This window comes from Amphibalanus amphitrite, unplaced genomic scaffold, assembly GCF_019059575.1.
Source record: "Amphibalanus amphitrite isolate SeventyFive unplaced genomic scaffold, NRLGWU_Aamphi_draft 000742F_arrow, whole genome shotgun sequence".
NCBI lineage: Eukaryota > Metazoa > Arthropoda > Thecostraca > Balanomorpha > Balanidae > Amphibalanus > Amphibalanus amphitrite.
Genome location: NW_024882236.1, coordinates 253,360 through 268,709, shown reverse-complemented (window position 1 = coordinate 268,709; position 15,350 = coordinate 253,360). Strand labels below are relative to the sequence as shown.

Below are 15,350 nucleotides of genomic sequence, written 5' to 3'. Positions count from 1 at the left end.
AACTTCAGCTGGCTGAAAGCATAATATTCCCGGCAGCTTTGATTATTTTCACACAATCAAACTTCAGATCACTAAAATGATTCGGCACCGTAAGGTCCATTATGAATATTGTAGCAAGGCACTCACGCATCAGATCAACAAATCGACACAAAAAAGGCGAAATCACCACTGCTTCGGCGCTGTTTCACACGGTCCACACCTCCCTCCTCCCCAATCTATATTCATGTGATCCCACAGTACCCGTCTCCCGTCCTCCCGACTCCCTCCGTCCATCCCTGCCCTCCCTCGCCACGCCCGGCGTCTGACCCATCATGCCGGACATAGCTGGGCGGGTCGACCGATCGGTGCGCCGCCCAGCAGTCAACTGGAGCGCAATAATTGTCGACCGTCGACGGCGCCGGCCAGTCGGGGCACGCGACTGGTCCGCCCAACGGAGGGTCCGGCCGCGCGGTCAGCTCCTCGGTCAAAATTTTCCGCTGAAAGGCTGATGCTTGAAATGGATGCCTTGTATGTAACCCGTTTTTTATTTTTTGGTGGGAAAGGTTTCATCGACGAAGTCAAAGCTGAGCAGTCAAGAGCGTGGGTTTGAATATTTATATTTAGGACAGCTTGACCAAAGTCGCCTGCAGAATAGATACCCTGCCTGCATTTTCAAAACAAGGTAAAAACGGTCCTACATCTTGTCATTAATTTTTGGTGGATACTGGATATCATAACAAGATATGTTCCAGATATAGATAGACCTATATAACTGTGTCAAAGCTGCTCGTTTCTTCAAACGACATTAAAATGAATGTGCAGAATATAACCCTTATCAAGACTGCTGCACAATTTCTAAAAACTCGTACACCTTTTCTGCTACTGTGGTTACGCAAGACAAAGCCTAGCTGACGACCATGTTCGTATCTCAACAATGTCATTTCTAATGTCAGATGATGTACAATATCTGGCCTTGCTACTGTTCCAGTAGATAATTGAGTCGTTTGTCAGGTTTGCTACCCCGTCTCACACAGCCCCAACACGGGCGAAAGTGAAGCCCGGTAGCTGATAAGGTCGTTTTCTCGTGCGACATTTAAAAATAACAGGTTGCGGCAGAGTTGTTGAGCTTGATTGGGTAGGTACTTGGGAGTAGAAATGGTGCTACCGTTTGCTGAGCCGTTGAAGTTACAATATTATGCTGCGCAATTGATTTAGCAATGATCTCTAATTATGTCTTACAGTTCAACATCAAATTGACCGAAATTTGTCGCAATTTTAAGAGCAAAAGTCACCGACAACTAGTTACTAGGCTCACGAAATCTGATCGCAATTGGCTGCCTTTAGAACGTGTTATATGACTACTTCTATGAATAATAAGGAATCGTCTTCTTTTTTGCGAAACTTAACAACTCATTACAGTTCTATTTATATTGTTAGCACACACCGTCGAGTTCACTCTTTCCACCATTCACCGCCTAATACCATCTCCATCAATACCATTCCGGTAACACTTCATCCATCCGTCTGTGAATACGCAGCGGCGCGCCATTTCTAGCTCCATCGCCTCGAACGAACCAATAACGTGCGCTTATAAAAGTTAACCCCGCTCGGATGGGCGACCTGATGGCCCCGCCGGCGCTCCGGCGACCGATCGCTAGATAACGCCGGTCCGCCGACGCCCCTGGCAATTTTCCGAACGGCTGGGCCGCCGCGCGCAGACTGAATCAAATGAAAATCAGTTTTGACGCACAAATCCAGTGGAAAAAAATGGAAGCCGGCCGCCGCCGCCCAGTGCCGCTGTGTTGGTTTAATGTCGGCGAGGGTAGCACTGCGGCATGAAATTCACATCTTATTAATCCTGGTGCCGAGCGGAGGGGATGGGGAGCGGCCGCCGAGAGGCGAGGGAGGGGTGGCCCTGAAAGGACCCAGCTCGGAGGATGAATGGGGTCCCCGCTGGGCTCAGCGGCTGATGTGAAACAGCGGCCCAGTGAGCGCGGACTCCGGGCCAGGGACAAAACCCACACAGCTCTATCACTGACGGAAACAAATACCACAGCCACCAAACACATACATCTGCCGACAAATGCATGCGAGCAACGGCCGCTCGATATATTCCGTTTGTAAATGTCTTGACTGTAAATGCACACACAATCGTACGATCCGAGTAGCTGTATATGCAGCGCAGAGCTACATATAGCGTTGCAGCGCGGCTCAGTCGGTAAGAGAACTTCACTCGACATTCCTTGCTGAGTGGTGTTTTGTACATACACGCAGTGCGGATACAACTTCGCCGCAGAATATTTATTCCGTGTGGGTGGACGATGCATTAGTACTCGCATAGGAGGCATTGCTTGGACGATCATCGGCCAGCGAAGCAGGATTGTGTGTAGTGAAGCGGTGCGCACAGTAGTGCCCGATCAGGCTATTATATCGGCTCAAAATCTCACTGATTAGCAGTCAAGAGAGTCAAACATCATTGCGTTATTACTCTGCGAGCTAGCGTATGGATAATGGTAAGTACAATGTCACGAATGGAAAGCCTTTCTTATTGCTTGTGGCATGCATTTCTAGAAGCATTAACAGTGGTAGACTTGCATGAAATGTGTACAATTTTAGCAATGTTACCTAGAACAGATTCTTGCATAGAGCTTATCCTTGCCTGAGGCGATTTTCTTGTCTCATAAAATATTTTGATTTACTGGAACTGAAGTTAATTATAAAACGTTGACTATTGCTTTTATACATTGTGTTCTGTCGAAGGAAACAATGTAGGTAAAAGTGATTTCGCACTTTGCGCTCGGTTTGTCGGAAGCCCCCACCTCCGTCCCCAAGTCACCGGCCCCGCTCCACCGTTTGCGGAACACGGTCCGGGCGCGCCGTCAGAGGCCGGTGCCACAGGCTGATCGATGGTCGCACCAACACCAATCACCTTCATTTGACAACGGCCCGCGCCGGAATTCGTCTCACAGCCGACAGCGAAATCGGCGCGCCATCAATCGCCGCCCGCGCCCGAGAGACGAATGTCGGCGCACGCGCGGCGATCTCAAATTCAAATCAGGCCCGACGGCGAGAAATGTACGCCCCAATAATTACATGTGTCACTGCGGCCGGACTCGACGGAGAGGTGCGACCGAATGTTGCACCTGCGCCACTTTAACGACACGGACACATCTGCGGCGGATATGGCGCATCAACAACTTCCTGCTAATGTTGACGGCTATCGAGACAGACTGACACTTCGTAGTGCGAATCAGAGTCGCCCCGCAGTGCCGTAAGATCTGTTTTGCCTTCGGGATAATTGACAAATCTCGCGATGGACTGTTGGAAGAAAAACAACAGCAGAACTGGGCCAGACAGGTGAATGAAGGACTCCCGGCAGGCAGAGCCCTGATTTGAATAGCTGATTGATGGCGACCACCAGCTAATGGGGCCGAGAGACAGCCGAGACGCCAGCACAGAAGCTGGCCTGGTGGCGCTACCGCCTCATATCGTCACTGGATGTTCAGAACAAACGACCCGACCCGAGTGAGGAATTTCATCTCCGGAAAAGCTGATATGTTGAGATATTATGCAGCCTCCACATTTCAACTGCAGTCAGTTCAGCGAAATGAAATTTTCTTCTTATGGGAATAGTGTTCGTGCTTGCCGCTCAGTTTCTTGCACTTCACGAAGAAGCGCAAGAAAGCACTTCTTCACTTGCACTTCTTACAACAGTTCATGTATCTCTGGCCCTGTCCTATCTTCCTCGTGTGCTGGATAGGCTGATTGATGGTCGACTCTGGGCAGAAGGTCAAACTCGACCATGGTGTCTCGACACCAGTCGACTCGTGACACCAACATCGCCCAACATCCGCCTGCTGCTGCACCAATCAGCCAGATTGGTGTCGTAACCACCACCACCGCCACCGCTGCCGCAGTGGATGTTGAGGCTGTCAACATTGGGCGTCAGACGTCGGATGTAGGACGTCGGTGGACGTTTTCGGACGTCGGACGTTGTCAGACACGACGGCAGCGACTGCAGGCATGCCGTAGCTGCTCTGCCCACAGCTCATTGGCCACGTCTTAGGACACTTCCCGCGCTCGCATAACGGCCATAAATTATCGCATGATGCAGAGATAATTGAAATAACATAATTTAGAAATATTTGCAAGCAGTAAGTGCGCTAGGCTCCGCTGAACAAATGAGTCAAGTCTGATCGACTCTTCCCATTTGTTACTTGTGCTGGCGACTCTGGTAACTGATCCACAACTAGCGCCACACCCAGGCTGTAAACAGCGGTTAGCGGTGGTCCTCTGAGTGGCCCATCAGAAGCACCATGAGTCAGTGTCTGATGAGGGTGATTGTTGGTAGCATCGGCCTCGTTACTGAGTGAGATGGGCGAGATGAACGAAGCGACCGAGACGATTGAGGCGATCTCGAGAGATCGAGTGAGTCTGAGTCGAGTTTTCGGGATCACCCCGTGGGGACGCTCTGAACCTCTGACAGAGCCGTTCTATTGATCCTCTCTCCTAACTGTCGGTGCTGTTGCCTGTTCTGTTAGATCTTTTTCACCTGATTCATGCACAGACTGCATTGCGCCTTCTGATTGCCATGTGGAAGTCGGCATCCACACTGTATATCTGCATATGATGTGTCAACTGAATGGCCATTTCCACACCATGTATTCTGCTGAGTGCTTAGGACATTTAACCGTTGGACGTCCACTGCACCAGCCATCCGTGCAACACCATGTACCCACTCCCTATTCACCCTTTGTAGGTAATCAGGACTTCCTTGACATCTGTCTGATGACACAGATTCGTCACCGGATGTGTCACCCACCAGTCACTACTGATCATCAACCAGTTAACACCCTGCTGACTCCCGTGCCACGCGCTGGGACGGCCCACCCACCGCGCGACATCCCCGCCCCTCCCCTGCCTGCAGAGCCGTGCTGGAACGGGACACTGGGGTGGGGTGGGGGGCCTGGGTGGGGGTGGGCTCATGAGCAGTGAATCATTAGAATGTCTCGCCACGCTGGGCAACGCTGGATGAAGTCATCAGCGTCGCTACAAGACATAATGCGGGTGTGTCCGTGTCTCGCTTGCAGTGAGATCGCACGATCAGAGATCATGGGTGGCCGGCGTGAACCGACGAACCGTGTTAAACTGCATGCGCGAAAATATGCTAGTTTGGCTCAGAGAATAAATGATCGCTACTGAGCGAATATAAGCATACCAGATTCCCTGTGGAAATATGTCTGACAAGGGGACTGCTATCTCCAGCAAAGATGGCCGCTAATCTTGTTGGCTTCGTCGATGAACGAGGCCATCTAGCTTAAATTTGATATAGATCATAAGACATTCCCCAAGCCACCAATCAACGTTCGAGCTTATAAAGACTGATGTTAATCAATGCTACACATCAACCAACGATAACTCCTAGAGACCGATGTTCACTAACATCAAATCTACCGTCTCGGCTCTCCAAATCTCAGCATCTCTTCGGTCGTCTAGGGAACATCGGTGAGACGTACGGAACATCCATGATAATGACCCAGTCGCTGTTCGGGACCGGGGAGCGGCCGATAGCGTGTCCAGGTTCCGCCCGCGGCCGTCGTGTCCGACAGGGCCGGACAGCGCAGCTCGGACGCCATTTTCGGACACGGTCCCAGCTCGGCGGAGCGCTATCTAACACGGCGCGACATGCGCCGCAGTTGTCTCACACGACGAGATAGCGACGCCGGGATGGGACCCGGCTGAGCGAGTGGTCAGGGCAGAGCTGGCTGGCCGGCGAGGGTAGAGCTGGCTGACTGGGAAGGTCGAGAGTCGGCTAACTGGTCAGCGAGCGAGGTTGAGGGCTGGTTGGACAGTACGGGCGAGAGTAGGACTAAGCGACCTAGAAGCCGATTTCATCCTCACCTGGCTTGACGTCACAAGGACGTACTGCGCTACGCTGACGGTGGTGCCCGTAGCGGGGGGTGGGGGGAAGCGGGGGGGGGGGAGTGCAGGTGTGACCCGTAACCCATGGACTTCCTGATTTGGTTGGAGAGGAGAGGGAAGGGGTGGACATGTGCGGTCATTGGGAAGGCAGACTGACTGGGTGCACACTGCACACGAAGACAGGAGTCAGGGTAACATAGATCGACTATTTGGTGCTTGGAGCACTGGACTGCCCAACCATATTCAGAACGTTCGTTGGAAATAATCCAACAAAGCAGCCAGTATTGTTCGTCGTTCGGTTGGCTGTATTTCCAGTTTGCAGACTGACACAGGATTGACACGGAACTGACACAAGAACTGACAGCAGTGACACGGGACCAGGAACCCTCCGATGGCTCGGCCATCGGCCACTGGACTGACGGACCAAGTCCCAGTGCAAGCCGTCATGCAGTGGTCACGCAACTCCGCCCCCCCCCCCGCCACCGGCCTGGCGACCTGCAGCCACTGGTGGAGGGAAGGGGGGGGGGGGGTGGGGGACGCCGTGGGTGGTCCTGCAGGACTCTGGTGGTCTCGACCCGCCTATCCTGGCCTGACCATTGGTCATAGACATTGGTCAGTGACCAATGTCTACTTATTTAATGTCCAATATCCTCCGTCAATTGACTACTGTCTACTGTCCACCGTCCACCTTCCACTGTCTACTGTCCACCGTCCACCTTCCACTATCCACTGTCCAACGTCCACCGTCCACCGTCTATCGTCTACCAACTGTCCACCGTCCACCATCCACCATCCCCGTCCACTACCCTCATGCCCTGCAGGCGAGTGTTGTCCATCGCCCGGGTCAGAGCCTGAGCTCAGAGGCCTGCCTCTCTGTGTGTTTCCGAGGTCAGTTTGTCACACAGCAGTGTGAGATGGACTCTGCGGAGCGGAACAGCTGCACGCGCGAGCTGCTGCAGCTGCGAAAGTGCTGAGAGACGGAGAGAGAGGTTGCTGGGTGAGGAAGAGAGGAATAGAAAGAGCGGTGAGGGCTGTGCGTAGTAGGGTTTGGGGAAGTTTGGGACGACGACTGGAAGGGAACCGACATTGGTGGTTGGATTTCTTTTTTCGGACGTCTGAACTTCACAGAATCGATAAATGTGGTGTGAACTGGCCTGCCAAATGACAAGGATCCGATGAACACAATAGAATCCTTATAGTGTCCTGTGAGTGAGCCTTTTCATTCATGTGTCTATGAAATCCGGAAGGATGAATGTTGGATAAACAAGGCATATTGCTTGTCACCTTGGAGGTGCAACACTTTGCGTGGGGTCACGTTACCTCAGTGTGACGTGACAAAAGCTTTACCGAGCAACACCATATTTCCAGAGATTACAAAATGACTTCAGGTTTACAGAGGCATTAGCTGTCTAAGTAGTAACGCATACACTATAGCTAATATGCATGCTGGATTTAGAAGGTGTTATTAATTTTCCCTCGTTATCATTGCAAGGTGACAAATGATAAGACATTTTAGAGGTTGATTGCACGTGTGATTTCTGGCTTAGGTGCACTGAATACACACCAACTGTGGCACAGGACCTTTTCCAGACGTTAGCCATTAATACTTTAGTGAAGTGCTGGTGGAATTTTCATAATAAGCTCTGTAACAAATGAGCAACCAGTGGATAAATATTAAAACCGTCAATAGATCGTACACGATTGTCCGTGGTTACACGTTACCATGAACGCGAACACGTTTTAAAAATGCATCTACATGCTCGCCTATTATTCATGAGCCATGACACGAGAACATGACCGTATCCACCAAATGCAAGATTCACCATTACACAAACATGAACTGTTGCCCAAATCCGTGCAAATATGCACATGTGTGAGCATCAAGTGAGTCTGCTGATGCACTAGAACCCACAAATCAAACAGGTCGGCTACCGAGGCGTCCTAAACTCGGTCTGCGGAGCGTACTTTCCAGCTCCACTCTTCAATGTCTCAAATGCAATATCTTAAGTCCTGATCACGCTATCGTCTCTAAATGTATATCGTCTCTAAATGTATCCTAAACGTTCAACTGTCTCCTGATTTTCTCACCGTCACTTGACAAAAGCACATCCTTGCTTACCTAAAACCTATCCTTTTGAGCACCTGATTTGACCAGCTTATGGGCGTCTCATTGTCACCTTACGTGCACACCGTTCCCTTATTACTGCACTACCTTCCTCGCCCTCCTAGCCTTCTCCCCGTCTTCTTGATCACCACATGCTTCCCATCGAACTCCAAATTCTCCTGATCCCCCCCCCCCCAAGTCTCCCGCGCTCCTCACCAGGTTAGCGTAGAGCGCGGCCGTCGCGGCGGCCGGGTCCGGCAGGCCCACGTAGCCCTGGTCGGAGAACGGGTAGCCGGCGGTGCTGAGACGGGGGTAGCTGAGCATCCTAGCCGGGTCCAGCTGACACGAGCACACAGTGTGACCCGATATGGGGTCAGCCAGGATCGGCCGGCCCGTACTGCAGCATGGAGAGCTCGGCGAACTGCTGGTCGTGGGGGGAGTCGCCGACAGCGCCTGAGGGCACAGAGGTCAGGTCAGAGGTCACAGCTCACAGAGGTCAGGTTATGATCCGATCATCACAGAATAAAGGTCACAGCATGCAGAGGTCAGATCACTATCTGATCACAACACTGGGGGCGGGTCATGACCTGATCACAGCACAGAGGTCAGGCCATGGTCCGGTCACAGCACAGAGGTCAAGTTTGAGGTCACATATATCACGTCATGATCCGATCATATCATATAAATCAGTTTATGATCCGATCATCACAACATAAAGGTTAAGCCGGAAATCAAAGAGGTCAAGTCACGGCCTGAAAGCAGCACAAAGGTCAGGTCATCATAAGGATTGATAAGCTAGGAAAAGCTATACGAATTCCACTTAGGATATCTTGTTACCTGATGACAAAGCTCAGTGATGATGCGACATGTTTTACACGAGCTAATACAGGTATATATGTAGGTGCAGGTATATTATCAGTCAAGTAAAATCGCTAGCTTGCGATCTTACAAACAATTGAATTACCTGACTTCTTTTATGATCAGAACCTCAGTTGAAGCTGCAGCAATTGGCTAATGGAAATCAAAATTTAGTATAATCAGTGATTAATGGTAATTGTACCTATCGCATGTAAAAACCGGTGCTAATGCGTGCCATGACACCATTGTAACCTTGTACAATCACGTAAGCGTCTTGCACTCCAGGAAACAGGTAAGCTCTTGTTTTCCTGTCATGTTTCCTAGGTTTGAACAATTAACTGAAATCGTTTCGATGGCTTGAACGAGTTTCCGTGAGCATCTTTGCCTATTTATAACAGTTTGGACTCTTTGAACGTAGTGTGGTACATATTGTTCCAAGACTGGTTGGAGATGTATTTTTGTGGGTGTGTTTCATAGCAGCATGTAGTGCAATGATTTGATATCTAAGCTAATTAAACATCTTAACTGTTTTATAACGCTATCTTTTACCTTCCGTCATTGATCTTTATTGAAATGTGTTAAAAAACGTTGATATTTTAACACGCGCAGTGGAAGGGGGGGGGCGGATTTCGCCCACCCCTCCTGTTTTTCGCCAATAACTCGCGTCGCAAACATAATATTAATGTGAAATTTCGGCTACCTGCCCAGAATTGAATTGCGGATCTTCTCGTGCAAGAAATAAGAAAATCGGTTCACAACTTTTCTAGTAATAGCGGTCTAAAGTCAAACATCCTGCCGCCGCGGCGGCGCGGCGGCGCGGCGGCCGGCGCTAGCCGTTACGCGCCGCCTGAATTGTAGACTGTGCCGGGGCGGGACGGTTCCTTCTTTACATCGCGCTCCTTACCGCTGATTACATTAGATTCGCGTCAAATTCGGTGAGAAGACTGAGAAATGTACAGGCAATCATATGGTCAAAGAATTTTGAAAATCGGCCGGTAATAATTTGAGTTATGAGTGTGTAAACACAAAATTGTGATTTCCGCGTTTCCCGCGTCGGCCGATCCCGCTTCAGCCGGCGACATCTTACACTTAGCAGGCTTCTAACTGCCATATTTATTGTTGGATTATCTAGAAATTCACCATACATACTCACAATTGTTTGTTCTTTCGTATAGTGAAAGAAAAAAGAAAATCGGCCGGTAATTTTTTGAGTTATCGGCGTGTAAACGCAAAAAAGTCGCTAATATGGCAGATTTGACCACATTTGACCTCATTTGACCTTGAAGATATTGACCTAGGGTCATGAAATTCACACACAGCAGAGTTCCCCATGGCCCCCACCTACCCTCCAAATTTCGTCTTTCTAGCTCCAGTGGGAGCTGAGATCTTAGGGGGGGGGGCGACATCCGCCCCCCCCCCTTCCACTGGGCGTAGTACTCGCAACCCTTCCACTGCGCGTGTTAATAAAGAGTAATGATGTTGGTGCTAATCACCTTTGCGGACATGCATACCGGATACGACAGGAAAAAGGACAATGTCTGATATCATTCCGACAGATTCTTGGTGCTGGCCAGTGGCCACGATGAGGAAAAATGGTCTATATGGTGATAACGCTACCTTGGATAGCTACGACTGCTGAGAGTTCTGCTGCCAATGGTCACTCGTAGCTGCATCCAAATTCATCAGTGAAGTTATCAAATGTAATGGATCACCTGCATTCTGTATGACAGTTTTGACCTGCACAGTACACAGAGGCAACTGCACTGATAAAAAAAGAAATATCGAATATTGCTGTATAGACATTAGACAAGGAGTGTATTTTTGTCGTCATCAACCTCAAATTTGTGGCAGCAGAAGTGTAAAGTGTAAACGTTAACCCGCGCCCTGATGGGGGGGGGCCATTTTGGCCCCCCCTGTGGTTTTTCTTAAATAGCGAGAAAACGGCGGCGCGCAGCGCCGCCAAATTTTGAGTACCTTACCGGACATCAATTTGACACCTTCACACAAAATTTCAAGTCACAGGTCACCTCAGGTCAGGAGTTATTGAGGTCAAACTGAGGTCATGTTCGAGTAAAAATGAGCAAAAAACATGACATCTTGAAACGCTCACCAATTCTACAGTTCACAAGCAATTTTAAAGTTCTTTATGTGGTTGTGTAGAGAAAAGACGGCGCTACAAAACTGCTATCTCGGATTTTTGAAATTTTTGGATTTTGACCCCCAAAAATCAAAAAAATTGATTTTTTTAGAAAAACTCAAAAAATTTCCAAAATTTTTTCGAATTTCGAAAAAACCGGAATATATGTGATAGTCCCTGCGCTCTTCGATATACATACCAAATTTTAGATCGATACCTCTTTTTTTGGCCAAGTTATAGCGAAAAGACTGTTAAAAATTGATGACGTCAAATTTTTGAACTCAATTTTTAGCAATTCTAGACCTCGTAGCGCAAAACGGTGACCACCATTGAACTCCCCGTGACGAGCTGCATCGAATCGATACCCATTTTATGCAAAAATATCAACTTTGAAATTTGACCTAATTTGACCTGACCTTGACCTGACCTTGACCTGACCTTGACCAAAACGTGACCTAAGCTGGCCCTAAAGTCTGTCTGACCCACATAATCGCATTTGTCATGTAAAATGGACCATAAAACATGTATCACACGACACTTTCATATTGTGACCCCCCAGTGACCTGACCTCTGTGACCTGACCTGGTATCAGTGACCTCAAATAGCAAAATATGTGTTTGAAGAACATTTCCCCATCGATGATTTTCAATGAAATGCATTTTACACGATTTTACAACGCATTTCTTGAAATGCCTGTAAACGGTGAAAATTCGACCTTTGACCTGACCTGTGACGTCATCGGTTTGACCGAGGTCAATGAAATTGGGTCACAAGGTAGTTCCTTGTTGGGGCTATCCAACACCGTTTACCGCTTGTCGCTATGTTGCGTGGTTCTCGAGATCTGAGGGGGGGGGGGCCAAAATGGCCCCCCCCCCCATCAGACCGCGTTGCTCGGCAGACCCCATCTGGGCGCGGGTTAAAAGGTGCAAAATTTTAAAATCATAAATCTAAATCTCGCAAAAATCCATAACAATCATGATATCATGCTATCATGATAATACACTTTCGCATACACTTGCATTAACATTTCGGCTTAGTTATCGATAACACCATTTTCGCTCTACTTCTTATGTGTATCACCAGCGTAGATCGAGCCGTTGGATGTAGGTTTTCGTGTCGCCAGCAGCGAGCCTTGGTAGCCTATTAACTTCAATAAATGTGACTTATCTCCACGTGCTGAGGGCGGGGAGCTGCCGGGGCTCATTCAGCGAATTAATGACTACCATTTCTCATTCTGAGCTGGGAAAGAGAGGGGAGACAACAAGGGACAAAATCCTCACGCAGAAATGCGTGTGCTGAAGAGGGACTATAAACAGGGAACCATATAGTGCGGTAGCTTGGGTTATTTACCAAATTATCGTGATGCATGCTGTTAATTTGTAAACAGAGTAAAACAAAGATGTAATGTTTTCAAACAAGGATGCTGAATGTTTCGTGTAGATATGTCAATCGGATACCAACTTTTTGGTATACCGATACCAAACCGATACCAAATTGGTATTTGGTATTTCAATCCTAGTGTAATCGGTATTCTGTTGGTATCATGAGCCCTCACTAATGTATAAAAGGCTAAAAAAATGGTAAAAAGTTGGTATTTTCATCATGATTCCAAATTGGTTTGGTTTCGGTATTTCCCCACGGTTTTGGTTGGTATTTGGTTTGGTATCGGTATTCCGATTTTCCGTAATTGACATCACTAGTTTCGTGGTAATATGTTATATTTGATGCTCCTTTGTCAAAAGGTACAAATGATGAACTTTTCCATGACCTATGTTAACAGGACCTTACATGGAACGAAATACAGATTAATATTGAATCTCCCAGCATCAGGTGACTGTTCGAGCTGCATGGAAGACAACCTGCACCGAACATTGTGCTCTTTAACTATTCAAACGACTTTGCACCAGATATTCGAAAGAGATCAGCATGAAACCGCAACATTTGCAGAATAGTGAGACACCAGCGACGCGTCGTATAACAGTAGTAACGAAGATATTAGTTTTTCTTTAAAATGGGACCTATTTTAATGCATGTTAGCTGACTTGTGAGTTGTGAGCACTACAACTGAACAATGTATTGGAGCATCATTGCATAGTCCACTCCATAAAACTTCTAAAACATCGTCCATACATGATGCAGCCCCTGCAGCTACCATTCGAGTCCCGCTGGCTCCCATGCTCCCTAGTGACACGAACCGGCTCCTGCCAGGGGCTCCGCCACGGTTTTGGGATTGGGGGGGTCCGACCGAAAACACAAAACCTCGCTGGCGGATCCGGGGTGGGCATTTTGGGCGAATTCACCCCCCTCCCCTGCAGCTCCCGAAGATGATGAAAAATTGCCGCTTTTTCTAGAGCTCAAAGAAAACTTAATAATTCTATCGGGATAATTTTGGTTTGAGCCGAAAAACTAAGGCTCAGTTTGCACAAGAAATCGAAAACCGAGAAGAGGAGCCCATTGACACCGACATGGCGGCCTCTCAAATCAACGTTTTTGAGCAATGGAGGCCGCTGTTGCGCGCTCCAAGGGCGGTGTTAGCCATCAGACAGCGCATTAGGCTCTCAGTGACTGGCATGCGCTTGGGAACTCAGGGACCTTCATAGGCGCTCAGATATCTATGTTAGGCTCTTAGGCCAGTGCCGGGTCCTCCAAGGCCGTAGTTGAAGGAAAGCGCAGGGCTTTAGGAGTCGTTGAAGGGATTTGAAAGCCCTGCCCTCATACATATAGCAGTATGGAGTCCTTAGAGACTGACATTCAGTCTCTGTGATCAAAGAGTGACCTACCTCGACCTGAAAATGGATATCAAAATGCTGCAATTGAATCAAAGGTCAGGTTATGCAGGGAATCCTGTAAGAGTTATGATTTGTAGACCGACGTATCTCTACCGACCGGCATTCAGAGTCCTGTGCAGATTATTGCAGATTACCTCAGAACGGTGTGAGGCTGCTTAGACTAGTACGGTGCTTGAAAGACCGGCTTAACCCCCTTCCCCCAACACTATCGGTTGACCTCACATGGAAAAAGGATTATCAGATCGCTTTGAAGCTCTTTTGGGGCGGGTATTGTGTCTAGGTGTCCTGCAAGCTGGACCTCTCTCACGAAATTATAGCCGAATTCTAGCATGCTGGGCTAATCCTATAGCAACCTTAAACGCATTCATTTTAATAACAAAATGGCAGAATAATGACACTCTCATACCTACATATAGGTCGGCGAAAGTTGAGCGCTTCGTGTGTCACATTTTTAGGGATCTCTACATTTCTATATCTTAAATTCCTTAGCTTTGCGACTGTCAACACTGCACATTCTGAATTATTCAACACATTCTGTGAATGATTGAGTCATTCTTACGCGAAAACACGCTTATAGGTATTCAGAATATTGGGGGGTACTGTACCCCCCAGGTAAATTATTGAGGGGGTCCGGACCCCCGCGTACCCCCCTGTGGCGGAGCCCCTGGCTCCTGCCCTCTCTCCCCATGGTGTCCCTCGGTATCTCTCGGTCCTCCGGTCGGGTCACCCTCTCCCCTCAGGCTGGCTTAGCGGGTAAGCCCGCGAATACAGTCGGCTTCGCTGGAGTGGCCCCTGACTCATCCCCTGTTCAAAGGCCACAAAACCAGACGAGTGGGGAAGCCGACTGAGATTTTCATTAGAATATTGAACTGTTGAGTTTATGTCGATAGCAAAAATTATAATCATTTTATGAGTATTTGATCGCTGGATAGTGGATTTACAGATGTTGGAAAAGATATCCAATACTTTGAGCTATAATGCTTGTAAATGCATTGACACCTAAAATTGCCTGAGGGCTGAAGACTTGCATTTATGAGCTGGACTCATCCCGACAACCAATGGCTCAAAGCAGGACTTCAATAACAAGCTCCTGAGTATGGAGCAGGAGACACGGAAACGACTCAAATCGTTCAACATATGTGCATTATGAAATTAACATTAGATTTGGGACAAAACATTCAGTTTACTTATCTCAAAATAAATATTGTCAAAGTCTTTTCGTGTTTCATGTCCACACAGTCCATACAGTTCAGAATTATTCTAAACCTTTCACGCACAGCTCACAGAACACAACGAACATCGTACGATGTAGAGCATACAGCGAACACCCATGTTGCAGCGGGCACTCAGCAGGTATGTTGGCCCATGGCACCGATATGTATCTGGTAATGTACTGCGCACACCAAGCATTTTGCAGTGTTCAAAACATGAGATGCTTTGTGTTTCTGATAGCGGAAGCTGGTCTACTAAACATTGCACAGACGCACCCAGGCGTATATGTGCTGTAGGTACGGATGATGCAAACATCAGACCTGTACAGACAGTGTGCAATGTAGCCCGA

The 15,350-nt window shown here is 48.3% G+C and overlaps 1 protein-coding gene across 1 annotated transcript in view; it reads right to left on the bottom strand.

Moving 5' to 3' along the window:
* The window catches only part of LOC122365475 (homeobox protein araucan-like), a 53,702-nt gene that overhangs the window by 37,071 nt on the left and 1,281 nt on the right, over window positions 1–15,350 (bottom strand). The window contains exon 2 of the mRNA XM_043336716.1: window positions 8,222–8,458. Coding sequence (XP_043192651.1) covers window positions 8,222–8,458 — 237 coding nt within the window. The remainder of the gene's footprint in view (window positions 1–8,221; window positions 8,459–15,350) is intronic.